Below are 26,542 nucleotides of genomic sequence, written 5' to 3' on the forward strand. Positions count from 1 at the left end.
AAGAAATGTTCCCACAACAGTTCAATAAAACAATTAAAAAGGTAAAACACTGTTTCCCTTCAGATTTGTGTGCATTTGAAGGACACGAGTTAAAAGTGGAAAAAAATCTAAACATGATTTGTTGCGTGCGAAGTCCTGGAGGAAGAGTTTAAAAACTAAAAGGTGACTTAAAACAAGATCAGTAACAAAAGGTGTGAAAGTTTACAGTTAAAATTCAAAATCGTATTCTGTGTGAAACGTCGACCTCTTCCGAGATTACGTGACTAAATGAAAACACTTGGAACAGATGTTTGTGGACAAAAACAACTGGAGGCTCTACAATTCTAGATAGGTTTGAGGTAATGGTTGTTAAATCAAAAAGATGCAGTGATTTTAACTATAAACGCCTTCCATCTTTTAATATTCTTCCATTTTTTCAACCATCTTAGCGACAACAAACAAAGGTTTAGTGCATCTGTATTAGGGACAAGCTTCATCACTCACATGAAGTAGGTCAAAGCTTCACCAGCGTCGGCTCAACCGGCCTGCAGTCACTCGTTCACGTCAAACTATTCAGAGAAATATCTCCTCAGCATGTTGGCAGGCTGATGGAGCGTTCACACTCAAATATTTGATTCAAGATAGCCTATAAAAACTGTTAGAAGAAGAAAATCCACTTCGTGACTGATTGAGTTCAGACTGAGCCCGTATCAACTGGAATATTATGCAGTTTTTGCACCACTGGAATAATCTTATTGTACCAACATGTAGGAGAGCGTTCGCCATAAAAAGATTTTACAGTGAAGATAAACCACTCTCCGTGATGACGTAACGTTCAGGTAAAACCGCTCAGGGCTCGTTTCTCTCAGCATGTAACGTCAATGAAGCAGTACAAACAACTAAACATGCAAAGTCTGAAAAATTTGGCTTCAAATACTCAGAAAAACAGACGTTTGTTCCTATAATACTATAAAACTGAATGCAGCATTTAGTTGTACAACACGTGGACGTGTCGACAGGCTTGGGGTCAAACTGTCTACGTATGCAACAAGCAGCACGAGTGCATTTTCAGTTAAATAGAAGTTGGACTTGTAATCAATATGCATTCCTGATGGCGTCCCATGTCGTCGTGCTTCATGGGACGGACATAGTTAGTTCTGCTTGCTCCTGTCTTTTTATTTTTATGGTTGTTCACTACTTTGAGGAGTTTCCAGACCGTAAACATGCGCTGGTACCAGTTAAAGGCAGTAATACTGTCCAGGGTCTGGTGTGGCTCGTACCATCATCATCATCATCACAGTCGAGACAGAAGGCCCTCTCCAGTATTACTGCAGTAAATCAAACATGCACAGGCATCGCAGTATAATTACACTATATACTCTTAACTGTTGATACACTAACAATGTATTTATCCCAGAGGTGGATATTTACTTGTTCAAGCTAAACTAAAACTCATAAAACAGTCAGTCGCACCAGTGGGGGGAGACTAACTGCTGGCTCATAGACATGCTCGGTCCTCAACAAGGTGGAGTTGTACAAAGCAGAGAGAGGTGGTGTACTGCACCACCCTCCACAGTGCTGCTTGAATAAATCACTGTTAGTGTGTGTGTGTGTTTATCTCAGACTGGAAGATAAGAACAAACAGCTGGAAGTGTTTTAGGAATAAAAAGGAAAAATGTCAGAAACACTGACCCAGACTTTCAGCCTCTTACTGTCATCATCAGTGACTGGGTTTGTTTTTATTTTAGCTTGTTTCCAAAGTCAAGAATAAACTTACATGCAACATTTAAATATTCCTCAAGTGATCTGTTCAGTGTTCAGTGACATATTTGACTTTTTATTCTTAGCATGTGTCCTCTGTCCAGCACCTAGAAAGATTTTGGGATGTTCGCATCCTCTGATTTCCCTATAAGATGTAATCGCACCACTACAGGTAAAAAAAGACAGTTAAAACCAGTTAAAATCCAGCAGCAACGGACTACTGCTGGATTTTAAAGCTAAAAATGCTGGAGGCGGCACAGCAGTCCGCGGGTTGAGTTTGGGTTGGGGGGAGCAGCGGGCACATCGGACATCGACACACCGTGTCTGAAAGCTCCTTTAACGTACTACCTATTAAAAAGTGCACAGCGATGGTCGACCTTGCCCGGTCAAACCGACGCAGGTAGTGCGAGCTTTCACACACAGACTCACACCTACAGGAGGCAGCAGGCTCGGAACATGCTCATCCCTGACGGGGAGGTGACGTGCAGGGAGACGCTCTCGTTGGCCGAGACGAACAGGACGCTGCCCCGCCTCAGCGTGACGTCAGAGAGGGCGGCGGCGGAGGTCGCCGCGGCGTCGCCTTCAATGACCAGGAGGATGCTGGCGCTGTCGACTGGAGCGACAGTGTACTGCTTCACCGAGGCCGGGACCTGCACACACACACACACACACACACACACACACACACACACACACACACACACACACACACACACACACACACACACACTCAATATAATCTGAAGTGTTGCTATAGCATCCACGACACAATCAGTGAGAAATCATCTCGTTAGCGGAGGTTTCCTACCTGTATCCTCATGACAGTGAAGTCCGGCACTGGGGGGTCGTACAGGGACACGCAGGGGTCTGAAGCGTCCTGGACACACGGGAAGATCTTGGAGCTGGCGGGGGCCTGGCTGTAGCTCAGCATCTCACACAGCGTGTTCACGTCGATGTATTTGGGTGTCAGGCCGGCCCTCACCGTGTTGTCTGAGCAGGCCATACACTCGATGCAGTCTGGATGGACGGACAGAAGCAGAGCAGTCGACTCTCCGTCACTCACTCTCGTTAATATTTATGGAATATTTCTATGTAGGTTGTTAAAGGATAACAGATGATATCATATCTTTTTCTTATGGTCAGAAAACCCTGAAAGGACCAAAATCAACAATGAATTGATCATGTGAAGTGTTGTTAGTGTATCCACTTTGGGCTGAGTGCCACAGACAGAGTGGGGAAGTCAGGAAGTGTCGAGAGACACACGAACACGTCTTCGCGGGATTGGTCGACAACACGGAGGGACGCTGGCGTGTCGATGTAGGAATCCAGGCACATTCTACTGTTGTACTCGTTCAGCCTGGATACCATCTAGAGCACTACATCTCATGAATGTAAAGAAAAAAGCATCATCTGACCTCCGTGAAGGTAAGCGTGAGGCTCGTTGGCTCCCAGGAACATGGCCTGGCCTGGATCCAGGACCATGTGGTTGAGGAAGTAGATGGAGAAGCAGCCGATGTCTCCGGGATACTGGGAGTGGAGGCGGAGCAGCAGGTCACCGTTGCTGCTTGACGCGTCCTTCCCTGCTGCACCTGCAGGGGGCAGAAACACCCTCCAGTGTCATTGTGTCTGTATGTAAAACATGTAGGATACCAGATTGTTGACTATGATCAAATGAAATATTGTTTCCACATATTGAGGTCAAATAGACACTACACTATAGAAGAGCATGCGACAGAGGAAAGCACAGGCTGAAACGATATACTATCATGCAGTGTTTCGACTGTTGAGCGCTGACTTAATGCTTGATGACAAACCAACCAAACTAACTGAATAAAAGCAACTCTTCTTAATTTGTTTTAAGCTGCTGGGAGCTCCTTCATCCCTCAGCCTCCTCACCCTCTTCAGTGACTCTCTTGACCAGCATGTTGAGCTGATCAACGAACACCTTCTTCTCACAGTTCATCATCCTGGTGAAGCACTTCTTCAGCACCTGGCTCGTGTGAACCGCATCTCCCATGCTGCACTGCAGCTCCTCCGCCGCCTCATTGCCCACCAGAGCACGGAACTCTGGGACAGCTGATGGACGCACACACACAATCACCGGGTATGAATTTATTTAACTTCAAAGTGCATTACTTTACCCCCCCCCCCCCATCCATTATATGATATACAGTACATGTATCCTCTAATAAGCCTGTGGGACTTTGGGACTCACATTTAAGGAATCCCAGGATCTCCTCCACTGGTCTGAAGCCACAGAGACCCTGGAAGCGGGTGAGAGCGATGGCCATCTCCGGCTTGTGGTTGGGGTCTGGATAGTGCTCCGGAAACTGAGCATGGAGACGAGCAGCTAACTCCTGAGCAAACCACAAAGACAGAAAGGGAAGAGGGTTACTGAGGAGGGCGGACGGAGAGTGTGTAGACTGAACTCTGATCAGTTCATGCGCAGGGCCACTGGTTCTACTGTTCAGTGTGCCAACAAATTAATTAATGATTAATTCAGTTGAAATTTGTCTTAAAATTGCCTCTGCAGAGGGTTTTAAACCTGTAGTCTTCAGCATCAACCGACGCTGACTCAAGTGACACCTGTAAACGGACTCTGAGGTGTTCCTTAGTAAGAACGTCTACAGGTGGATCTGATACTTGTCTGATACCTGTGTATATTCTGAGGATACTGAACACTGAGTGTGTTTGTGTACTCACTCTGTTGGGGTGGGCCTGTATGGACAGGGCTGTATTGACAGAGAGGACTTTGAAGAGGAAGGGCAGCTGACCCTGGAAGGTGTCTTTGACCTTGGAGCCCAGGCAGGCTGGGAAGTGGGCGATCCACTGGCCCAACGTGGTCTGTGCGATCCTGTTGTCTTTGATCTGGGCATCACCTTTTGGGTGAGCGCCCATCCACAGCTGGAGAAGACAGCAGAGATTACGTCAACATTACATTATGTCCAATACTGGAACACCCGCGATGGTACTGGTGAGTTGAGGCAGAAGTGGACTGAAGGTTGCAGATGTGGGTTTGTGACTGGAAGACTGATCCTGATCTAACTGGAAAACTAAAAGAAGACAGCGAATGTGAAACAGTTTCGGCTTCCTCAGCACGAACCAAAGATGAATGCTGGATCCCCATTAAAAGTATAATTAATCCCAGAATAAATAAAACTGGCAAAATGTAGACATGGCAGTTCAGTTGGTTCCCTCCTTTGTTAGCAAGCTTCATCGGGGAGTCCCAGTTGTCCTCAGGCCCTCTGAGAGGACGGCCTGCTGTCACTCATTTAATCACTCTACTGAGGCTGTGATCCAAAGTGATTTATACTCAGTGAGAAGGGAGGAATCCAACCCTCTCGCTCTGGATAGGAGGGTTACTCTCATGTCTTCAAATTAAATGAGGGATTCCGTCTCTCAAGGACGAACTCTGACTGCAGCGGTGAGAATCAAACCTGTGACCTTTTCAGTGCGGGGAGGTCTCTCTAACCTAATATACAGTCATTGATTACTCTTTTTAGAATCACGCAGATGACTTATTTGCTTTCAGTCCAGTTCCGCTGTATTAACGTTTTGAGTAAATATCGATGCACACGTACATTTCAAACGTGTTATCACTGTTAGATCACGTCTATCTTCAACACAACAAATGTATAGACAAACAAGCATCGTGATCATTTCATTATGGTAATAATATGACATAGAACTGTTAGGTAGGAGTTAATATGAACCATGGCCTGTGACATGAATGTGTCTTGCGGTACGTGAAAATGTCACCACTGATATAACCTGAACTCATGACCTTCATGACAAACCCTGCAGAGCTGCAGGAGCTAAATAAAGAAAGACTTATGAAAGGCACGGAGAGAACAAGGCTCTCTGCCAAGACACTGACATCTTGAGTGTGAACACTGCAGAGCAAAATGTAAAAATTTTACAGATCCTATAATGCAGACAATAAACCTGCAGCACAGCTGTCGTTATCCTAACTAACCGCACTGACTGTCTCGTGGCTTTTTCAAGTCATATCTCAAAACTGGAAGGAAAAAGACATTTTAACTCTGTTCCAGTGTTTAAAACATTAACTTAACTGAGCTAGAACTGCTATAAAAGGATCTAAATGTTCTGGTCCATCATTTTAAAACAGCGTACAGTTCTGACACAACTTACAGAGATGACACATGTTCTTTCTGGACCATGGCTTGCTTTGTTGACACGCTGACTTCATTTTAAATTACAGTTAAAATCATTTTATCACAATCTGCTACTTGTAATCTGCATTTTATATTTCCACTTTGTCAGTAACCTCTACAACCCCCGTCTCGCCATAGCGGGGGTTAAGTGTCTTGCTCATGGACCAGTGGTCTAGTGATTTGAACCAGTACCTTCCCAGTAACAGTAACCTTACCTCTGCGTAGGGCTTGCCATCCTCTATGACAGCCAGCGGGTCTCCACCAACCACAAGTCTGGCCACCTCGCTGTCCTGCCCGACCTTCCCCCACGCATAATTTTGCACGGCACAGGTGAGGGGAAACACTGAGGAGGGACCAGATTTAGTGAAACAAGAAGTGAAAACAAAACCGAATCCAGTTCATTCCAGAGGCCTCAAACCACTTTACAGCTGTAAAAACAAACACAGCCTCCAGGTGAACATCTGGACTGTCTGTGTGTCCATCACTGATACCTGTTACCAGTGGTGGAATATCACGAAGACTCCACAACATCTCAGAGGGAAATATTGTACTTTTTACTTCACTACATTTATTACTAGTTACTTTACTTTTTTTTTTTTTTGCATACAAAACATACAAAGACTTTATGAAACATGATGTTTAACAGTTTACACAGGTATAGCTGAAACTATTTGTTGATTGACAGAAAATGAGTTGGCAGTTATTTTGATAACAGTTGAAGTCATTTTTCATGCAAAAACATTTCAGTGGTTCCAGATTCACAAATGTGAGGATTTGCTGCTTTTACTTTTAATCATTTTAATTTATTTTTAATAATGTCGAGGTTTGGATCATCGCTTAGACAAAACAAGCATTGTTTCATAAAGGTTACAAACCAAACAATCACTGGATTGATGGAGAAAATAATCAGCAGATTAATCCTGAATGAAAATAATCATTAGTCCAGCTCATCCAGCTACAACAGTCAAATCCTGCTTTTACATTCACGCATGAGTTACAATAATATACTGATCTAATATCTAATAGTGTAACAGTCACTGGGGACATTTATCTGCATTGAGGACTTTTACTGAAGGAACATTTTCAGTGTAAGTCTACTTGTAACAGAGTATTCTTTACTGTGTGGTCTGGTTTTACATTAGTACTTTTACATGTAAAGTATCTGAATACTTCCTCCGCGGGTGGATGTTACATGATCACACTGTTTCCACATATGAAGACGAAACAGGAAAAAGCAGAAACCACGATGAAACGCTGGTTTGTCGGCTCTGCAGTTAATAAGGCGTGGTGCGTTCAAAGGCAGGAGAATACAAATACAGCCTCACTATGAACAGTGCAGCGGGGACGCGGATCCGCCGGGGATGCGGTGTTTGGCAGGACACCGACCAGCTGACGGTGCAACATTACCGACAGGAACAGTGGCAGTAAGCAGGTTTCCATCTGCGAGGGACGGAGTCTGTTCACCGGCCATACTAACGCGTAACATGTTGTTTCACTGCAGCGAACAGCGCTGCTTCAACACACTGTCCGCCTCCCGGTGAAACAACACCGGCAGAAATACCGCCGGCTGTCGGTGTCCCGTCCCTTCAGCGGGCACCGGCTACCGCCAACGAACCGCCGGCTGATCCACCGGCAGCTAGCTACGCGTTTACCGGTGGGACAGGTGATGTGGAACAAGGAGGAGAGACTCTCACTCACCTCTCACTTCCTCCATGGCTGCGACGTCTGCTGTCAGGGCGCCGCTGACGTCACCGGCTGTGACGCGTCCTCTGCGACGTCGGAGAGTTTGATGTAATGAAAGTATCCTGCGAGTAAAAGTACTAATGCCACACTGTACAAATACGCTGCTACAAGCGAAAGCCCTGCAGTGAAAGTATGTAAGTATAATCAGGAAATAAAGTATTAAAAGTAAAAGTACTCAGTGCAGATAAATGTCCCCTGTTATATATTATATAATTAGATTATTATTATTATTAACTGTGCATTAATGTCAAAGCTGGACTTTTTTTTTTTTACTGGATGAGGTGGAGCAATCTTTAAACAATTTTAATGATTATTTTCATTCTGGATTAATCTGCTTATTTTTGTCTCCATTCATTGATCGATTGTTTGGTTTGTAAAAAGTATTAGAATAATTAAAAGGAAAACAGTTGAGAAGCTGAAACCATTAAACGTTTTTGCATGAAACGATTATCAAAATGGTAGTGCAATAATATTTCCCTCTGAACTGTAGTGGAGCAGAAGTGGAAAGTGGCATGAGAAGAAAATACTTAAGTAAAGTACATGTACCTCATTTCTAGCCTACTTAAGTGCAGTACTTGACTAAATGTACATTCCACCACTGATAAAATGTTACTATAAAATGCTAATGATTTATGTGATCCATTGGTAATAAACAAGTACATAATGTTTAATTTTAGCGTTAAATGTTTTGATTATTTTTGTATGTAATCACTGCTCCGTTTTTGTGTGATTTATTTATTTATCTTTAATTTGTGTTTTTATTGTATTATTTATTCCTTACTACTGTTACCCATTCATGTTAGCAGCTCAATGCCTTAAAGGGGTGCTCCTGTAATTTACTGTTGCACTTCCGTTAAATTGAGAAACTTCCGAGAGACAGATTTTAAAAAGAGTGGTCAAAATTGATGCAGCAGAGGTTGAGATATCCTATGAGTCAAGTCAAAAACGCTGTATCCTACACTTCCCATGATGCACCTCAATAGTATGTTTCATCAGACCTTCCCTACCTCATTCTTAAATGCCCCCATCTTTCAAACTCCAAGCGCCTACACTGGTTTATAATGTCTGTCTGTCAAATATATAATAAACGTAATATAAAATAAGTCTAACTCACGTTAGGCCTGATGATATTATCATGGTTGTTTTCTCAGACTTTAGAAAACTTCCACCAGAACTACAGACAACTCGTGGGCTGAGTAGTACTCATCAAGGTGAGTGAACTGACGCAATTGATGCCCCTAAAATATTATTTTTGGCTATTCTTAATTCAGAATCAGAATCAGAATCAGAAATACTTTATTGATCCCCGGGGGGAAATTGTACAGTACCGGTTCTCCCATTCAAGAGTAGAAAGCAGCTTAAATTTAGAAATAAAAGTATGTACAAAATATAAAAATAAGAAATAGAAAATAAAAATATACACATTTGCAATATTTAAGCGAAAAATAAAAGTTAAAAAATATATATATACAATAACAATGTATATGTCTGTATATATATATATATATATATGTATGTATTGCACTGAATATATATAAATAAACAACTCTTCCACCGTCACTCTCAGCCATATTCAACATTTTACACATGAAATCTTTACGTCGACGTTGCGTTATTGACGTGAACTCCACAGGTGGCGCGCTCTGCTCCGCTGTGTGTGTGTGTCGACTGACGTACACGTCATTGTCCAGCTGTTTCAGTGCGCCTGCGCTGTAAACTTCATTCGAGGAAGTGGCAGGAGAGGCAACTCAAACGACAGAGGAGAGTTTGTTGTTTATTCCCCGCTTCAGAGAGGACCAAACAATCACGCAGCCTGTTCAAAATGTCGGGATTTGATAGCAACCCGTTCGCAGAGCCTGCCAGCGACAACCCCTTCAACGTGAGTGTGATTTTAGGTGGAGAGAAGTAGTTTAGCTGCTGAGGGACAGTCGAGTCTGTACTGACATATCATTCGTTAGAAGGGAGCCAGCACGCCAGGAAACCCGTCGGGTGGATGTCGGGGAGGGATCGACTCCTGCTCTCTTGAAGCCTATTTGGCAAAGATAGCGTGATTGACAACCCGTCAACCAATCAGCGGACTTTGTGTGAAAAGGGGGGCGGGGTGTCCTGCGTACTTAGTTGCAGGAAGTTAAACTGTAGCCAACTAGGAATGTGTGTCAAACCTTTTCATCCACATTACTACTGTTACTGTTCAGTTTGAGGGGGGTTTATCTCACTGTGTGGGTTCTCCAACATGTTGGATGGGACTCCGTGTAATTATGGAGTCCTGTAATGACACCTACATCACCCAAAGACCCTCCATTTCAGGCTAACTACTGTACCTCCATTGATGCTGCTGGTTAGCATGAACAGAATCTCTAAGCTACAGGATGTGGAAGTCTGCTCAGGCTCTGTAGCATCATTGTCCTTGTGTCCTAAAAAGTTATTGAATCTGGATAGCTTCTCTGTGAACGCAGCTATCCTGCTGTGTTCAGTTGTTATTATTGTTCAGTGTCTAACACCTGTTGCCTCCATGTTAAAGTGGCTGACCCACAGATGGAAGTGTTTCTGTATGTAGATGGAAAAATGATGTAAAAGTGGAGAAATGAAATTATCCCTGGGGGTGTATTCGTTTCGCATTCGAGACCTATAAGTTAAGCTCCAACTCCAGTGACTGAATATTACACATTCATTAAGTTGAATTCATTAATCTTCTAATGAAAGTCAAACTGCTGGATCCTACATTTCCCATAACGTATGCTGTGATCATGGTTGCAATGTATTGACCTTCCCTGGCCGATACATTTTCTTATTATTATGATTATTATCATTTACATACAAACAGACATGTAGGTTTAATTGTCATTTTTTATTTGGAGTTTGTTGGGAGTCCCACGTGTATTTGTTCTCAAGGATATGACCCCCTTTTTTCTGTCTTCGTACGTGTAAAGCCAGAAACACATTAGCCTGATTTTCAGCACTAGTCATGGAGCTGTATATTTTCTCCATCTTTTCCTTCTTAGTAAAGAAAAGAAATAGGTTAACCGTCACGACTCCCTCTATTACTGTGCTCGTGTGTTAGAAGGTCCTTCCTCAGAAATATGGGCAGCGGTTGACATGCGACATAAAAGGTGAATTGAATTTTAACACATTAATCACTTTGGAGAGTTTATAACATGTGACTTCTCCCAAACAGGACAGCACCTTTGAATACAGTACGAGATAAGATCTAATCTAGGTTATAGCACCACAGTAGGTCTGTATGTAGTGATATTTCCTGTTTACATCCGTTAAACACTCTGTAGTTACATCTTTTAAAGTCAGGATTGCCTCATTTGTCAAGTAGCAGAGAAATTTAAAACAAGAATCCCACGTGTCATGTACAGGATAACATATTAGATGGTAAATGACTTCCATCACACTTCAAAATTAAGAATCTGTGAAAAGTCTTATGATTTCATTGACCTTTACTAACTTTTACAGTAGTGCAGAGTCACACTTTGTTATATCAGGTGCACACTGGCCATGATGTCAGTGGAGACCACTGTTTGTTTGCTGGGTGTGGAAGTGCCTGAATAAATAACCAAGCAGCTGTAACATGTTGTCTGTGCTGTAGTGCAGCAGCTGCGCCTGAAGTCTGCCATGACATTAAAATAGTTGAGGTGTTGCCAACTTTTCAGAGATTCAGGAGGGCGGCATTGAAGAAATAAGTGAAAATGTGCAACATCATCTACAGTGTCCTTTTCGACCACGTGAACTGTCACCGACGGCTGTGGAGTCTGTTTAGGAGCAATATTGAATTGCAGTTATGAAATGGGCTCGACAGCCACACCCAGGCAATCAAGTGTTACCACAGCAAGTCCTGTTTCCTGGTACAGAGACCTTAAGGTCAGAATATCATGCTGACTTTACATTCTTTTAGGTTAGAATTAGGAAACATTTCAGACCTTCATCAACATCAACAGAGCAGTGCTTCTGTGTGCGTTTATTTTCACCGCCTTGTTTTGGCTCGTCCCCAGCTCAGTCCTTCTTTCAGACGCTTAATGGTTGTTGTCATCAATTTGGTGAAAGCTTTCTTCGTTCGTGGCTGTCTGTCAAAAGACACAAGCAGTCTCATGACTAAGCAGATATTTTCCCCGCTGTTACACTCTGGTTTGAGGCAAACACATTTTGCATAATAGTACGCTGTTTTGAATATCTGTGTTGATCAACAAAGACTTCGTCGTCTGTCATTTAAAACCTATATTTGAAAATGTTACCTATCTCTGGGAATGTTTACAGGTGTGTCATGAGCAGATAAGAAATAGTGAGCGAGGTCACACGTTTAATCACGTGACCGACGCGTTATCATGTTATCGTTGTTGGTGAGGTTAAGCTTTGTCAACATTTAGTTTTCTGTACATCAATCTCTCTCAAATTCCTACAATACCCACAATCCATTCTGCTGCGTGTCCTATTAAAACAACTGCACAGATGACAGATGCAGAGTTATCTGAGCTCCGGCAACAACTATTATTAGTATTTTTATTATGGATTACTCTGCTCATAAATCGTTTTGTCTTTGAAATGTCTTATTACGGGAAGTTTGTTTGTGTTCCAGGCTGTTATAATCTGAGAACTCCTCTAATACTCTGTGGTACTCTGGGAACATCAGAGGCTGTTGGGTCACCACCACCAACATTTAAGACAAATGCGTTTTCTGCATGGCTGCGGGGCTTTGCAGGGCTGGGGATCTACAAATTGCACTGATCCCTTGTTAACAAAACAGCAGGGTAACAGGAGCGTCCCAACAAACGGTTATTTTCACTTCAGGAGCAGGAATGTCTTGGAAAATTAATGGAATTCATCAGATAATTCATCAGCCTTTAGTCCGGCTGTCGCCTCTCCGACTCGGCCGTCAGCAGCCTCTCGTATCAGTTAGAAACAGTTCAACTAATCGTCACGTCTTTGGTCAAATAAAACCCACTAGAGTCAGTGAATGTTTACCAAATGTCCGTGCCGGACTCCTTAAGAAGTGAGTCCTTCCCAGGTAATGATTCATCAAGACCTTTAGAAGTTATCGCACTTCACTTTATGACTTGGTCAAAGCAGTGTGCCGGTTTTACCGTCAGTGTTTCAGGAAATGAAAGTTTCTCAGGAAGAGTTCGTCTCAAGATCAGATAAACAGCAGTAAATCTATTTGTGTGTGTTTCAGAGGTCAAATATGAAGAGTCAAAGTCACAGTACGTGTGAACAAACCCACAAGTCTGTACAGTTATATCCACTGATGTGTTGGACAGAGACGCTGTCCTGCAGACCCCCGATATGCAGTTTATCCAAGTCTCGTTTGTATTAGTGTCTTTGAACCCGACGATCTTCAGAGAACAACAGAAGTCAAGAAATGAAGATCAGTTATTCTGTTAAAGTGTTAAAGTTGATCCTGTCTTGTGTTCCAGGACCCTTCGGTCACACAAGTGACCAGCTCCGGTGTAGAACCAGTTGACCAGTACAACCCTTTCCCTGCCCACCCCACAGTAAGACATCTGAAACCTTCGTCTTTATCTTCTTGTGTTGTCCTTTTTCTTCTCCACGGCCATCTTTAGTTTGGCTGTTTTGTTCTTCTCTTGATCCTCATCTTCCATCGACTTGTATTAATCTCCTCTTACTCGGCTTTCTCTTCTATTTGATCAGGATTTATTTTAAGGCCCTTCTTGCTGTGTTGCCGGTGTGTTTGGTCTTCTTTTCTTCTCGTCTTCCTTTTTAACCTCCTCCTTTACTTTTCCTTGTCCTTCTCATCGTCCTGCTTTACTCACTCTCCCTAACTTTCATGTCCTCCGTCATTTTCATGTTTGTCCCGGTCTTGTTGTCTCATCCTTGTACTTCTCCTCACAATCATGTCATTTGTTTGCTTATTATAACTTTTCAGGACAGTCTAACTGGTCATACCACTCCAGCCCCCACGGCTCCCTACCAGCCTGCCGTGCTGCAGCCGTCTACAGAGCCCAGTCCACAGGTGAGGTATCCACACCTGTCTGTCTGCTCCTGTTGAAGTAGTACAAGGTGACAAAACACACAATCAAAGCTAAATAAATTCACCAAATATTTTCACCGGAGGGAGGTGTCGCAGTACACAAAAGGAGGGAGGAGGTCATTCGTCTTGCAATGTTCTCATCAAAAGAAATGATTTCACCAAAAGTTCCAGTAAAGATATCTTGAATCTGAGTCTCTGAGTGTCTGTTGACGTCTACATGTAGTTCACAGCGGCTCCCCCCTTTGTTACGTGTTGTCACGTGTGATGCAGGCCGATGTGGTGAACCGTGTTGTGAGTCTGTTCCTGAACATTCAGCCTGTTTCTCCATTAAAGTCTTCTGACTCCTTTTTCAGGCGACTGCTGCTGCAGCTCAGGCCAACCTGCTGAGGCAGCAGGAGGAGCTGGAGAGGAAGGCTGCCGCGCTGGACCGCCGGGAGCAGGAGCTCCAGAGCCGAGGCTCGTCAGGTCATTAGAGACGAAGCCAAACCTCTCCTCCTCTCTCCTCCTCTCCTCCTCTCCTCCTCTCCTCTCTCCTCTCTCCTCTCCCCTCCTCTCCTCCCCTCCTCCCCTGCTCCTCTCCTCCTCTCCTCTCTCCTCTCTCCTCTCCTCTCCTCCTCTCCTCCCCACCTCTCCTCCTCTCCTCTCCTCCTCTCCTCCCCTCCTCTCCTCCTCCCCTCCTCTCCTCCCCTCACCTCTCCTCCTCTCCTCTCCTTCTCTCCTCTCCTCCTCTCCTCCTCTCCTCTCCTCCTCTCCTCTCCTCCTCTCCTCCTCTCCTCTCCTCCTCTCCTCTCCTCCTCTCCTCCCCTCCTCTCCTCCTCCCCTCCTCTCCTCTCCTCACCTCTCCTCCTCTCCTCTCCTTCTCTCCTCTCCTCCTCTCCTCCTCCCCTCCTCTCCTCTCCTCTCCTCTCCTCCTCTTCTCTCCTCCTCTCACCTCTCCTCCTCTCCTCCTCTCCTCTCTCCTCTCCTCCTCTCCTCCTCCCCTCCTCTCCTCTCCTCTCCTCTCCTCCTCTTCTCTCCTCCTCTCACCTCTCCTCCTCTCCTCCTCTCCTTCTCTCCTCTCCTCCTCTCCTCTCCTCTCCTCCTCTCCTTCTCTCCTCTCCTCACCTCCCCTCCTCTCCTCCTCTCCTCCTCTCCTCCTCTCCTCCTCTCCTCTCCTCCTCCTCTCCCCTCCTCTCCCCTCCTCCTCTCCTCTCCTCCTCCCCTGCTCCTCTCTCCTCCCCTCCTCTCCTCTCCTCTCCTCTCCTCTCCTCTCTCCTCCTCTCTCCTCTCTCCCCTGCTCCTCTCCTCTCCTCTCCTCTCCTCTCCTCTCTCCTCCTCTCTCCTCTCTCCCCTGCTCCTCTCTCCTCCCCTCCTCTCCTCTCCTCTCCTCTCCTCTCCTCTCCTCTCCTCTCCTCTCTCCTCTCTCCTCTCCTCTCCTCTCCTCTCCTCCTCCTCCTCTCCTCTCCTCTCCTCTCTCCGCTCTCCTCTCCTCTCTCCTCTCCTCTCCCCTCCTCTCCTCCTCTCCTCTCTCCTCTCTCCTCTCCTCCTCTCCTCTCTCCTCTCTCCTCTCCTCCTCTCTTCTCTCCTCTCCTCCTCTCCCCTCCTCTCCTCCCCTCCTCCCCTGCTCCTCTCTCCTCTTCTCTCTCCTCTCCTCCCCTCCTCTCCTCTCCTCCTCTCTCCTCTCCTCCCCTCCTCTCCTCTCTCCTCTCCTCCCCTCCTCTCCTCCCCTCCTCTCCTCTCTCCTCTCTCCTCTCCTCCTCTCCTCTCTCCTCTCTCCTCCTCTCCTCCTCTCCTCTCCTCTCCTCTCTCCTCCTCTCCTCTCCTCCTCTCCTCTCTCCTCTCCTCTCCTCCTCTCCTCTCTCCTCTCCTCTCCTCTCTCCTCCTCTCCTCTCCTCCTCTCCCCTCCTCCTCTCCCCTCCTCCCCTGCTCCTCTCTCCTCTCCTCTCTCCTCTCCTCTCCTCCTCTCCCCTCCTCTCCTCTCCTCTCCTCTCCCCTCCTCTCCTCTCCTCCCCTCCTCCTCTCCTCTCCTCCTCTCCTCTCTCCTCTCCTCTCTCCTCTCTCCTCTCCTCCCCTCCTCTCCTCTCTCCTCTCCTCTCCTCCCCTCCTCTCCTCTCTCCCCTCCTCCCCTCCTCCTCCCCTGCTCCTCTCTCCTCTCTCCTCTGCATTGAAAAACTAAGGTCTCCATGTTTGTTTAGCTCTCTGTTGTGCTGAAACTCTTTCTTTTATATATTTGTTCATTTACAACCTTTATGTTTTTCTTTTCTGTGCATCATGATTTTAACGTCACTTCATGGCTGCAGGCTTCAGTTACTTGTGTCAGACTTCTGTCATTATTTTTGACATGTGACAGAATGATTAATAGAATTGTAAAGTGATGTGCAGTATTGTTTCAGCAACAGACCGTCGGCAGATTTAGATTGAATGTAGTGTTTCTCTTCCTGCAGCGGTGAACGTTGTGTTTTCGAGCTCTTCCTTCTAACAGGGCAGACGTTGTCTCTTGTCTTGACAGGTAAAGAGAACAACTGGCCTCCACTTCCCAAGAGCTTCCCCATCAAACCATGTTTCTATCAGGACTTCTCAGAGGAAATCCCCCCCGAGTCCCAGAGAGTCTGCAAGATGATGTACTATCTCTGGATGTGTACGTACAATACAACCTGAGACGTCCCACCACACATCGTTTTAAAACTTTAATGTATTTCGATTCTCTGAAATATGTTAATACCAAAACTCCATTTTGCACCAACATGTATTGTGTTTCAATAATGTTCAGAGACGTCAGTTTCTGTCTCTGTCTCTGTTTTCGGATAGCTGATCCCTAATATTCATTGGCAATACAATTGCTGTGCCTTCAAAGCATCAAATTGATTTAATATCGACATATAATTAAGTATGAAATATATTTCCTCGTCATCATTTTTCCCCCCAAATAATAACGAGCAACTTCGCTCTTATACAGACAGTGTTTGATCTCTCGTCTCTCTCCACTGTCCTTCAGTCAACTGTGTGACTCTGTTCCTCAACCTGCTGGCGTGTTTGGCTTACTTCACCACTAACGCCACCTACGGTGTGGACTTCGGCCTCTCCATCCTCTGGCTCATCCTCTTCGCTCCCTGCTCCTTCCTCTGCTGGTACCGGCCCGTCTACAAGGCCTTCAGGTGAGGCTCCCCTCCTGAATGTGTTGCTGAAGATATATATATATTTATATATATATATATATAGTAACACTTACTTTGCCTGTTCCTTCAAGAGGACGTCAAGGCTAGATAACTGTGAGAAGACATCTTACAATTATAACTATTACGTTTCCATGCCAACCACTCGTCTGTGGTTATGAGCAACGCATACAAAGTTATTTATTATTCATTTTTAAATGTTCTTATAGATTTTACTTGTCTACATTGGTAGCTTGTGTGTTAGAGTTAAATGTAACAGGAGTGTAGTGTTCCTCGTTTGCTTCAGCTGTAGTAGATGAGGCTGTTTGTTTCATTCTGTAGTTCAACCACTGTTGAGTCAATACACAAGGTATGTTAAACTGTACGGTAACTATAGCAACAACATATATTCCTTGTACCTCATTACGAGTCAACGGACAGGTGAAACTAACGTCGATACATACGATATATATATATATATATATATACATACGTCCCATTATAGAAAACAAACGGACTCTTTGCTTCAACCTGTCCCTTATTTTCTTATCCTGCGTTACTGGTTGTTTTAAGACTTGGTCACCACAACACATGCTTACTGAATGGTAATGAGTTGGACGATAAAGTCGTCGCTTTTATTTTGAAATTGTCAAAGATCCTTTTGAAAATGTTTTTATTTTTGTGCAACATTTCAAGTGAAATTCCTGTTTTTCTCATTTTTAGGACCGACAGCTCCTTCAGCTTCTTCTTCTTCTTCTTTGTGTTTTTCTGCCAAGTGGTCATCTTCATCATCCAGTCTGTGGGCATCCCCAGGTGGGGGAACAGGTGAGTCACACGCATAGGAGCCCCAGGTTCAGTCAGCAAGTTGATAACACAAAATGTCCGATCCCATTCATCCGACAATTGTTATTAACGGATTCATCAACAAGTTGATTGTAATTAACAGTCGTTTGAAAGTTTATAAAATGTAAGACGTGTTTATGACATAATGACCTTATAGACACGAATCCTCCGGTGAATTATTAACACTGATTTCAACATTCCTGCTAATTGATTTAATGAAGTTCTTGTGGTTCTTTGGTATTAGAAGAACTAGCAGTCAGCTGGCCTATAAGCTGCTGTCCTCCCTCTTTTCTCATTTTCTGCATTCTTTCATGTCTTCTGACAGACTTCTCATCCTTCAGCCTCTGCTGCCTCTCTGTCTGCTGGTAACTCTGTAAGTTTCTGCTGCTCTCTGCTGCGTCCTGCCGACACCGCCCCCCCCCCCCCCTCCCTGCTTTGTCCTTAAACTCTTCTGGTTTAGTGTTAAACTGGTGGGAAACGTTCTGATGGTGACAACACCGTGATTCACCGTGAGCACGGCACAGCGCTCCTGCTCTCGTTAGCAGTTTGATTAATGATTGATAAAGGAGCTCCTGGTCAAACGGAGGCAGAGCCACCACAGCAGGACCAGCGAGCCGGACTCCTGGTCTGTCCGGCTCTCAGCTCTTCTCTGGCCCTGACCTGCTATGCTAACATTAGCTCGTCTATCCACTGGAATGACGATGACGATGATCCCTGCGTACCCCCACGAACAACGCTGTCGACCACTTGTACTGACTTTATTTACTACGTTTCGGTCGTCACGCCTTCGTCACATCACGTCCCTGTTACACGACAAGTCAGAATCTGAGTGAGACGATCGGCTCTGAGGTCTGGTTGAAAAGCAGGACCTACAAGGACCTACCTGCTCACTCTTTATCACATACTTTGTCTTCAGTTTCACTTTGATTTATGTTGGATGTGAGTGTTTTCACTATTTACTTTATCTCTTTTTCTTTTTATTTACTCCTCCATGAGGACTTTGAGTGTTCTGAAGTATTTGATCTTTGTCATGAATATGAATGATAACAGCAAGAAAAGCCTGTTTTAAGACAAAAAGTGTTTAAAAAGTGATTCCAGATTTAGAGTTTTAATGATAATACCTTGGAAAAGAATCCTAAAACCCGTCTTTTTCTCTGTGATCTTCTAGTTTCACTGGCTCCTTAAACATTCAACTGATTTCTACTTTGATAACTCGTAACCAGTAATATGAACTTTTCCCAGCCTCCATCATGTTGTGATATTAACACTCATACCTGTGTGTGTGTGTTTACATGTGAAGGCTCATAGTTGTGTGTCTGATGTTATATTTTCACCTGCGCAGAGACTCTTTGGGTGATTTGCACTTTAAATAAACTGAAGTTGAAAAAAAGCCAGTTGTTTTTTATAATGGCACTTTCCGGAACGACCCTCGTCCAAGTGGCTCTTCATTTCCCTCTTTTCCGTTTTATATTGATGCTCCTCATTTCATCATGGCACTTTGCATAATGACCAAACAGACAGTCAAGCGGAGCCTCTCTTGTTTTGTAGCTTTCTCTTTGCAGATGAGATTCAAATCACAAAGCAGCACAATTTTAACAACATACTCTGAAGACAACAAAGACACTTTCAGGATATTAACATGAAATCGTAGCCACACTTTGAAATGTGTTGCATTTGATCTTTTAGGGAATGCATTCATGTTGTAATGATACCACTTTTATTATGTTGATTACTGAGTGATTAATAATTAATATTTTATGACTGACCTTCATTCTTGTATCTCGGCTTTTCACGCTTCTTCTTCTTCTTCAACATTTTCTTCTTCTTCTCTCCCTACATGTAACCCAGAGTACGTGTGTGTGTACTGTATGTACCTGTATTCAAATGCTTCATACTGCTTGATTAATATTGTTTATAAGATCACCTGAAACTTGCTGTTTGTTGACTCCAGCGGTTGGATCGCCGCCTTCACCATCATCTCCACAGACAAGGCAGTGGGGGCCATCATGATCATAGTGGCCATCCTGTTCACCATCTGCGCCGTGCTGTCAGTCATCCTGCTCAAGATGGTGAGACTTTATTCACTTCTCTTAATGTTTGTGGGTTAGCAGCTTTGTTCTTTGATGAATGTGTGTCTACTTGCTACATGCTAATGTTTAGAAGGTCATGTTTTCTGTGGTCATCGTAGTTATAAAGCATGCTAACATTTGCTATTCAGCACTCAACAGAAAGTACAGCTTGGGTTAGCTCAGGTATTTGGTCATAAAGTAATTATCAAACGTAATCATCCTCAGAGGGACATGAATGTCCTGGTAATCCCTCCTCGAGCTGTTGAGATGTTTCAGCGACAGGCGTTTTAATTGTCAGTGTGTCAGGACGCTGTGTGCTGTGGATCGTAAAGGTCTTAACTCAGTGTAGCTTTGAGCTCTTTGTTAGCATCGAGACACTGCAGAAGTCTGAATTGTTGATCTCTCCCTCACCACTGTGACCCTGGGCGGCCATTTGCTCACCATGTCCTTCCCTTCAGGTCCACAGCATGTACCGCCGGACCGGGGCCAGTTTCCAGAAGGCCCAGCAGGAATTCTCGCAGGGCGTCTTCACCAGTAAAACCTTCCAAACGGCTGCTGCTGGTGCAGCATCCTCCGCTGCCCAGGGAACCTTCCAGGGAAACAACTAACGGCAGACTGAGCTGAGCTCCATGTAACGGGTCAAGGTCTATATGTTATCAGGTCTAGATGATGAAGTTCACTGAGAACTTGTTGGTTGGCACCAGAGTAGCTGGAAGTTATTGTGAGTATTGTGTACGATCTTACCTCGTAACGTATAGACCTTGAGCTAGCGAGGCTACGTTACTAGCCTCCCTCCTTTCGCCCCCTCTGTAATGCACATGTAAGTCCCCGTATTAACATTCAGCATGTCTCCCGCAGAGTCGTCCGGCTCTGTTTGGGAGTAAAAAGCCTTCGAGGGGAAAGTCAAACATCAAGTGCATTCTGGGATGGAAAGCATGAATGAAATTGACTGATTGCTATTTCAGTGTGTCCTGGCTCTGTATATTTTGTGTGCACTTTTTGGCAACGCTCTTCAGTGTAAAGTGTGTGTGTGTGTGTGTGCGCGTGTGTGTGCGCATGTGTGTGTGTGTGTGTGTGTTGGCATGCTGATCACATGCATTCATGTGGCTGCACTCTGCTTTTGTCTCTTTGACCCTGTAATATAAATGACTTGAAGTGTTTCTGTTTGTCATTGATTGGCATTTCTTTCTGACTCAAAAACATTTCTTCTTTGTTGTTGATCCATCTGTTTTGTGTGCCGCACATTTCCGTCTAATAAGGATGAGAAGTAACTAATAAATCATGTAGTTAATTGTCTGGCCTTGGATTGTTGGATATTGCTGTTACTGTAACTAATCATTTAAATCTGTGGTCAGATAAGATTAACAGAGATGTAATCTGTCAATCTTTAGTATAATCGCTCTAATGAGGTCTGCCGATCACAGGGAAGACAGGAGAAGCACGACATGAATCCCAGATTTCCCTGATGGGTATCTGATTTGTAATTTCTTCTCGAGTATGTAAACTTTCCTGACTTTGAACGGAACCAGTGTCTCAACATCACCAGTACGCGGCTAAAGTATTGTGTCTTCACTTTCTCTCATCGATGGTTAACCCTCTCTGCTCTCTGCCACCAAGCTCTAAATTATTTGTGTACTGATGTATATTTTCTACGTGATTTCTCATATTGAAAAACATGCATACGTGTGTTTTATTTGATGTTTTGAAACCGCAGCTTGGATGTAACACATGTTAGCATTCCTGAAGAACAACCGCAAACTCAAGATCATGTGTGATGTTCAACAGTCTCATTTCGGGTTCTTACATCCATGATATAACACAAGACCTGTATTCATTCACACGTCTCTGTATGGGCTGTTTTAGGAGGACAGAATTCAGTGCCTTTTGTATTTCAATATTGAATATAGCATCTAATAAAATGCTTTGCTTTCATTTAAAGCTGTAATTGTTTTTTTCTTCTTATAAAAACGTATCACAATCCTGATAGTGTTGTTTAGGTTTTACTAAACTTTTGATCGTACTGTAAAAGGGAAATCTCTGGGTTCAGGTTGGTGAAGCGGTGATATATTTAGTCACCATTTAATCCATTTTTTACCATTATCGCGTTCTTATTTAACGTATCTGTGTTCCTTTTAAATTAAGAGAGTTGATTCAAACTTGAATGTGAGTGTATTGCAAATGTAAAGGCACTTTTTACTGTTGAATCACACCATTAAACAGGCCGAAAACTCACAAACTCATTTGAATGTAGCAGGCTGCAGATCATCCACAAGGGGGAGCTGTTTGGTCTTTGTCAGGCCAGTTGGGGCCAAAACAGTGGGTCATAAAATACATCTGAAGGGGCACAAGATGAGTAACAGAATGGGAAAGCAGAAAAGAAAATGTGCTGGCCACAGTTGTATTCATTTTTTTTGTTCCTATAATCTTTTCTCTTTTTGTGAATTACTGAATAATGTTACATCTGCAGTTCTCCAAAGTATTATTATTATTATTATTATTATTATTATTATTAAATAAAACAGAAATTCTGACAATGCGCCACAAGTGGACCTTGTCTTGTTACATTAAATTAGATTTAGACTTGTTGTAATGTGTCTCAGGCCACAAAGGATCTCGCGCCACCTGCAGACAACAGATTTGTCTTCATTCTTCTTGCCTGTTGGGGGCGCTGGTTGGACTGGAACTGCAGCAACTACAGTTGCACAGATGATTTTGTCTGTTGTCAGAGGATTTCACATCAGTCGTTACCATTAGATTCACCCATGTGTTGCGTACTTGCTGAGCCAGAACATTTAAATTCAACAGCTAAACATACAGTAGACAGCATCAACAGTTCACAGCCATTTTCTCATCTTTGACAGTGAGTCTGACTCTTCTGACAGTTTCCTCCTCTTCTCTATTCTAAGAAGGACGGAGGACAGTGGACACAAAGCAAAGAGGACAGGATGACCTTTGTGACCCAGACAGTCTGTAGGGAATCTGCAGCGACACACAGACTGCTGCTTCTACCATCTGTCTGTCTGCCACTCTGCCACTCTGCCTGTCTGTCTGTCACTCTGTCTGCCTATCTGTCTGCCACTCTGCCTGTCTGTCTGTTAAGCCATTTATAAAATCGATTTCTGCCGATTTTATTCTCATATTTTCTCTCTTCATTTTTTGGTACACATGTTGTGACATTTTCATACTTTAATGCAGTAGATATGATTCAAATACAAATATTTCTGTAAAATATATTGAGTGAAGGAACCAGTGTGTTGAGTCAGAGGGAGCCTGTATTTATGTGCTTTAACATCAGTTGTCCAGCAGGTGGCGATGCAGACACCAATTGACAGTCAGTAGTACAGTTGCCATCATCTTGATGCAGTAATCTTGCCAATGTGGAATTGGGATCAAAATGATTTAATCTGCTGCTTGTTTGAAAAGCTGACTAAATCAGTGGGATTTGTCTGCTCTGTCTGACTGGAGGGAAAATGGGAATTGACAGTATAGTAAATTATATAGCATAGCATATATAGGTAGCATTCTCAGGAGCAATGCACTAATATCTATTTCAGACATTTTTCTTAAAATGAAAGGAAAAGACTTTTACTAAAGGGACATATTTTTAAATGTGGTCTGTGAACATCTACTTCTAAACGGTGTTTTAGTCCAAGATTGAACATTTGCTTTGTCTGTTTTTTCTTTTCCAATGGAGAAAAACAACATAAAGTGTACATTCTGGCAGGTCTGACACTTTCCTCGGCCATAACCTGCAGATGTATTGTAGTTTACGTCATCTACTCACCCGTAGTGAGTTGGGAGTTTTCTTTATTACCACTAGAGGGAAGCATGACTGTGGTGTATGTCGTCTATGAAGTGCTGAGTCACCGTCAGAGAGACCTGCAGCAAAAAACCCGTATGAGGCGTCTTCACACTGCCACTGTAGGCTGTTACACACTGTTTACTTTCACTTCTTTCATGATGTCTCTAACACAGCTGAGGGGGGCCACATACCGAACTGATCAAGACATCTAACCTTTTAACTTTGGAAGAGAAATTATGTATTTTATAAGATATGAACCCTTAATTGGGCCTGTTGGGGTATTTAGGTTCTGAATCAGAAATACTAATATAAAACAGCACATGAAAATAGTAAATAAGGCCGTGGCCTAAATGAAAGGAGAGCATTTACCATCTGCATCACTGTAAACTGTAAAGTGTGCTCCTATGTGCAGCTATCTCCTGCCACGTGTTAAATCAGTGGTAATTACAGTAAAAAGAAGGTCCAGGTTTACTTGTGAGGCCCAACAGAAGTTGGTGTGGACCTCCTTATTATCCCCTCAGTGTGGTGCTGACAGTTTGTGCTGAGACGCCCTCTGCTACACACTGAAATGTGCCAAACTCAAGGTTAACCAGGAGAAAAGCTGAACGAGGAACAATTCTCTGAGAAGAAAGAGGCTATTTTAAGGCAGGTCTGCATTGTCTCTGTCTTTATCAGTGTGTTCTGGTGTGTGTGTGTGTGTGTGTGTGTGTGTGTGCATAAAAAGACATTTGAGCTCTGGAGAAATTGTCCTTTAATTTTCTACTGATTATTTTAATAGGCGGACTCCATTCATAGCTCATCTGAATCCTAAACGGAGATTGAGAGGCAGTGTGTGATTGACGTTTAGAGGGGTCTAGTCCTGTGTGTGCCATCTTTTCCATGAAATGTCAGTTATTGTCTGATTCAGGTTCTGTGAGTTCACAACACGTTAGCACTGACAGTTATTTATTAGTTTTTCGTCTTTACTAATTTAGTGTTTCTACTTTAGGTGGCAGGACAGAGCAGAAGCTGGACCCCTGTCCGCGGGCTATTTATGCATTTTCTATTGTATGTACATGTACATTGTACACATGTAACTGTGCAGTAGAATGCAGTATTATGTCAAAATAGGGTTTGTGTGATATTCATGTTTTTGTACTTGTATGTCAATGCATTGCAGTTCCTCTTGCTGGTTTAACAAAACAGTAAAAAGTCTTTCTCTGCCAATGAGTGGGTGTTACCTTAAGAGAGTATTATGGGTTGTTTGTAGCTTTAATTTAGCCAGGCTAGCTAGTACTTAATTGTGTGTATGTGGGGTTATCCAATCCAGAGTCTGTCCAGTAAGCACAGTTAAACCAGATCTACTGTAAACCGTCTCTGGTTTAACCTACAGGACAGCAGACCCTCTCTCTGGCTCCTGTGAACAGCCAGGTGTTTCCTGAGTCACCTGTGTGGACGGTTGACATAAATCCCAAAGGAGTCACGTTAGCAGACGTCCAGAGAGTCAGCGGGCAAACAGACTGAGGTGGTGTCATGGGAGAAGATGGAGATACCAAAAAACGACATATTTCCAAGACCAGAGCTGGGCAGAGAGAGTGTACATGACTGTGTGACATGATGGATAACTTTAGCTTCACTGAAAAACACACCTGGACAAGGTAAGGTCAGATGAGTGCTCTGTAGGAGTACATTCAGACAGTGTGTCAGACTTGTACACGAGAAAAAAGGCCTCAAGGTTGACAACTGGCTCATTCATTTGGCACCTGGGTTAACTTCTACAATTTAAATACAGAGCGGGACAAATGTGCTAGCATAAATGCATCTGCTCGAGCTAACGTTAGCTTGCTATTAGCATCATTTGTGACCTCCGGACTGACGTCACTCCCTTCTGTAAACAAACCATGGTGGCGAAGTCAAAACTTTATTTCTTTTAGCTGTTATTCAGGTTGTGTTATACCTCTTAAGGTATTTTCTTTATCCCACAGATGTCTACTGTCTGTCGGGAATGATAAAATGTTTATCCGGGGCGACACCAACGTGTAAACACAATATTTTCACACTTCGTTAGTGTTACTAAGCTAGCAATGGCGGGCAGTGACCGGGCACATTATTTGGAAATATTGGACTTAAACATTGGTTTCACTTCTGTCGAAGAATTCTTCATTCCGGGAAGATAGCAGTTATCTGTCAGGTCACGAAAATAAGATGCAACCGCTCCTGAATAAAAATTAGACATTTATAACGTATAGTTTCCCCAGCTGAAATGTTGGTAAATCTTAGTAATCCAAACTGAAATAAGACAGACCAGTAGGCTGTATTTTGTCATGGTTATGTATTATTTAGGTATATTTAACAATATTTAAATAAAAATTGTCTGTATTGTTGTATATGTTAGTTGTAGTGTGGCTCTGTATCTTTATTTTTAAGTGGTCTTAATTTTCAAAAACATTACAGAAACTTCTGCATCTGCAGTTTTGAACGCCACACATTCATTAAAGCGCTCTTATTTTGAAAGCACTGTCGGAAATGAATGTTCTTTTAATATTCTGTGCGGTTTGACACGTTATCCCTGTCTTCACCCCCCCTCTCCCCACCCCTCTCCCCACTCAGCGTCCTCCCCACCCTCCGTGCCCCCCACCCCACCAGACTCTTCCCCTCGTTCACACCGGTAGTTGTCATGGCGATGGAGTCATCCTCGGCGTCGGCTCCAGGGTTTGTTGCCATGGAGATCCCGGTGCGAGGTGCGCTCCCGGTGGTGGAAGAAGACGAGGGCTACAGCGCGCCTCCGCCTGGGTCCGAGGAGCGACTACGGTACCGTCGAGGAGGAGGGAGACGGCGGCGCGGGGTGCCGTTCAACCGGGGCGGCTACTACATGCTGATAGTGATCGGAGAGATCGGCACGGAGCACCAGCTGGACACCGCCAGAGCGCAGATAGAGCGGGGTGAGTGATGGACGAAGCGCCGGTCTGAGTCTGTGCTTGTTATCTGTTTGGCAGCTGTGTTACAGTGTGTAGCATCGGCATGGAAAGTCACGGAAAAGGGTTTAAACCTGGAAACATCATCAGGACAGA

General features: G+C 43.9%; 3 protein-coding genes across 5 annotated transcripts in view; 2 read left to right on the forward strand and 1 right to left on the reverse strand.

The window, feature by feature from the left end:
- Nucleotides 1-1,499: 1,499 nt before the first annotated feature.
- Nucleotides 1,500-6,258, reverse strand: mpi (mannose phosphate isomerase). Of its 2 annotated transcripts, XM_070907921.1 has the most exons (7): nucleotides 6,131-6,258; nucleotides 4,444-4,644; nucleotides 3,956-4,097; nucleotides 3,637-3,816; nucleotides 3,156-3,329; nucleotides 2,549-2,757; nucleotides 1,500-2,390 (listed from the first exon to the last, which is right to left on the reverse strand). In XM_070907921.1, exons 2-7 carry the CDS (start codon nucleotides 4,636-4,638, stop codon nucleotides 2,172-2,174), a joined length of 1,119 nt encoding a protein of 372 aa, XP_070764022.1. In that variant the 5' UTR covers nucleotides 4,639-4,644; nucleotides 6,131-6,258; the 3' UTR covers nucleotides 1,500-2,171. The 2 variants fall into 2 exon arrangements, with proteins under 2 accessions (XP_070764022.1, XP_070764023.1); XM_070907922.1 differs by lacking the exon at nucleotides 3,637-3,816 and having other exon boundaries at nucleotides 6,131-6,254.
- A 3,221-nt stretch (nucleotides 6,259-9,479) lies between these two features.
- On the forward strand, nucleotides 9,480-21,622 carry scamp2 (secretory carrier membrane protein 2). 2 transcript variants are annotated; one of them, XM_070906913.1, is made up of 9 exons: nucleotides 9,480-9,537; nucleotides 13,073-13,150; nucleotides 13,543-13,629; nucleotides 14,001-14,112; nucleotides 16,136-16,264; nucleotides 16,622-16,781; nucleotides 17,502-17,603; nucleotides 19,573-19,690; nucleotides 20,149-21,622. In XM_070906913.1, exons 1-9 carry the CDS (start codon nucleotides 9,481-9,483, stop codon nucleotides 20,296-20,298), a joined length of 993 nt encoding a protein of 330 aa, XP_070763014.1. In that variant the 5' UTR covers nucleotide 9,480; the 3' UTR covers nucleotides 20,299-21,622. The 2 variants fall into 2 exon arrangements, with proteins under 2 accessions (XP_070763014.1, XP_070763015.1); XM_070906914.1 differs by having other exon boundaries at nucleotides 9,481-9,537; nucleotides 13,073-13,138.
- Nucleotides 21,623-26,148: 4,526 nt separating this feature from the next.
- map1ab (microtubule-associated protein 1Ab) overlaps nucleotides 26,149-26,542 on the forward strand; it is a 63,883-nt gene continuing 63,489 nt past the window's right edge. Inside the window, exon 1 of the mRNA XM_070906939.1 lies at nucleotides 26,149-26,413. Coding sequence (XP_070763040.1) covers nucleotides 26,149-26,413 — 265 coding nt within the window. The remainder of the gene's footprint in view (nucleotides 26,414-26,542) is intronic.

The sequence above is a fragment of the Enoplosus armatus genome, chromosome 6, assembly GCF_043641665.1.
Source record: "Enoplosus armatus isolate fEnoArm2 chromosome 6, fEnoArm2.hap1, whole genome shotgun sequence".
Taxonomy (NCBI): Eukaryota; Metazoa; Chordata; class Actinopteri; order Centrarchiformes; family Enoplosidae; genus Enoplosus; species Enoplosus armatus.

Coding starts and splice junctions, on each gene's coding strand:
- mpi (XM_070907921.1), bottom strand. CDS start 4,638: ATGGGCGCTCACCCAAAAGGTGATGCCCAGATCAAAGACAACAGGATC. Junction 4,098..4,443: donor TACAGGCCCACCCCAACAGA/GTGAGTACACAA, acceptor TGGTTTGCTCAG/GAGTTAGCTGCTCGTCTCCA. Junction 2,758..3,155: donor TCACGCTTACCTTCACGGAG/GTCAGATGATGC, acceptor CCGTCCATCCAG/ACTGCATCGAGTGTATGGCC.
- scamp2 (XM_070906913.1), top strand. CDS start 9,481: ATGTCGGGATTTGATAGCAACCCGTTCGCAGAGCCTGCCAGCGACAAC. Junction 16,782..17,501: donor CCCGTCTACAAGGCCTTCAG/GTGAGGCTCCCC, acceptor TCTCATTTTTAG/GACCGACAGCTCCTTCAGCT. Junction 19,691..20,148: donor CAGTCATCCTGCTCAAGATG/GTGAGACTTTAT, acceptor CCTTCCCTTCAG/GTCCACAGCATGTACCGCCG.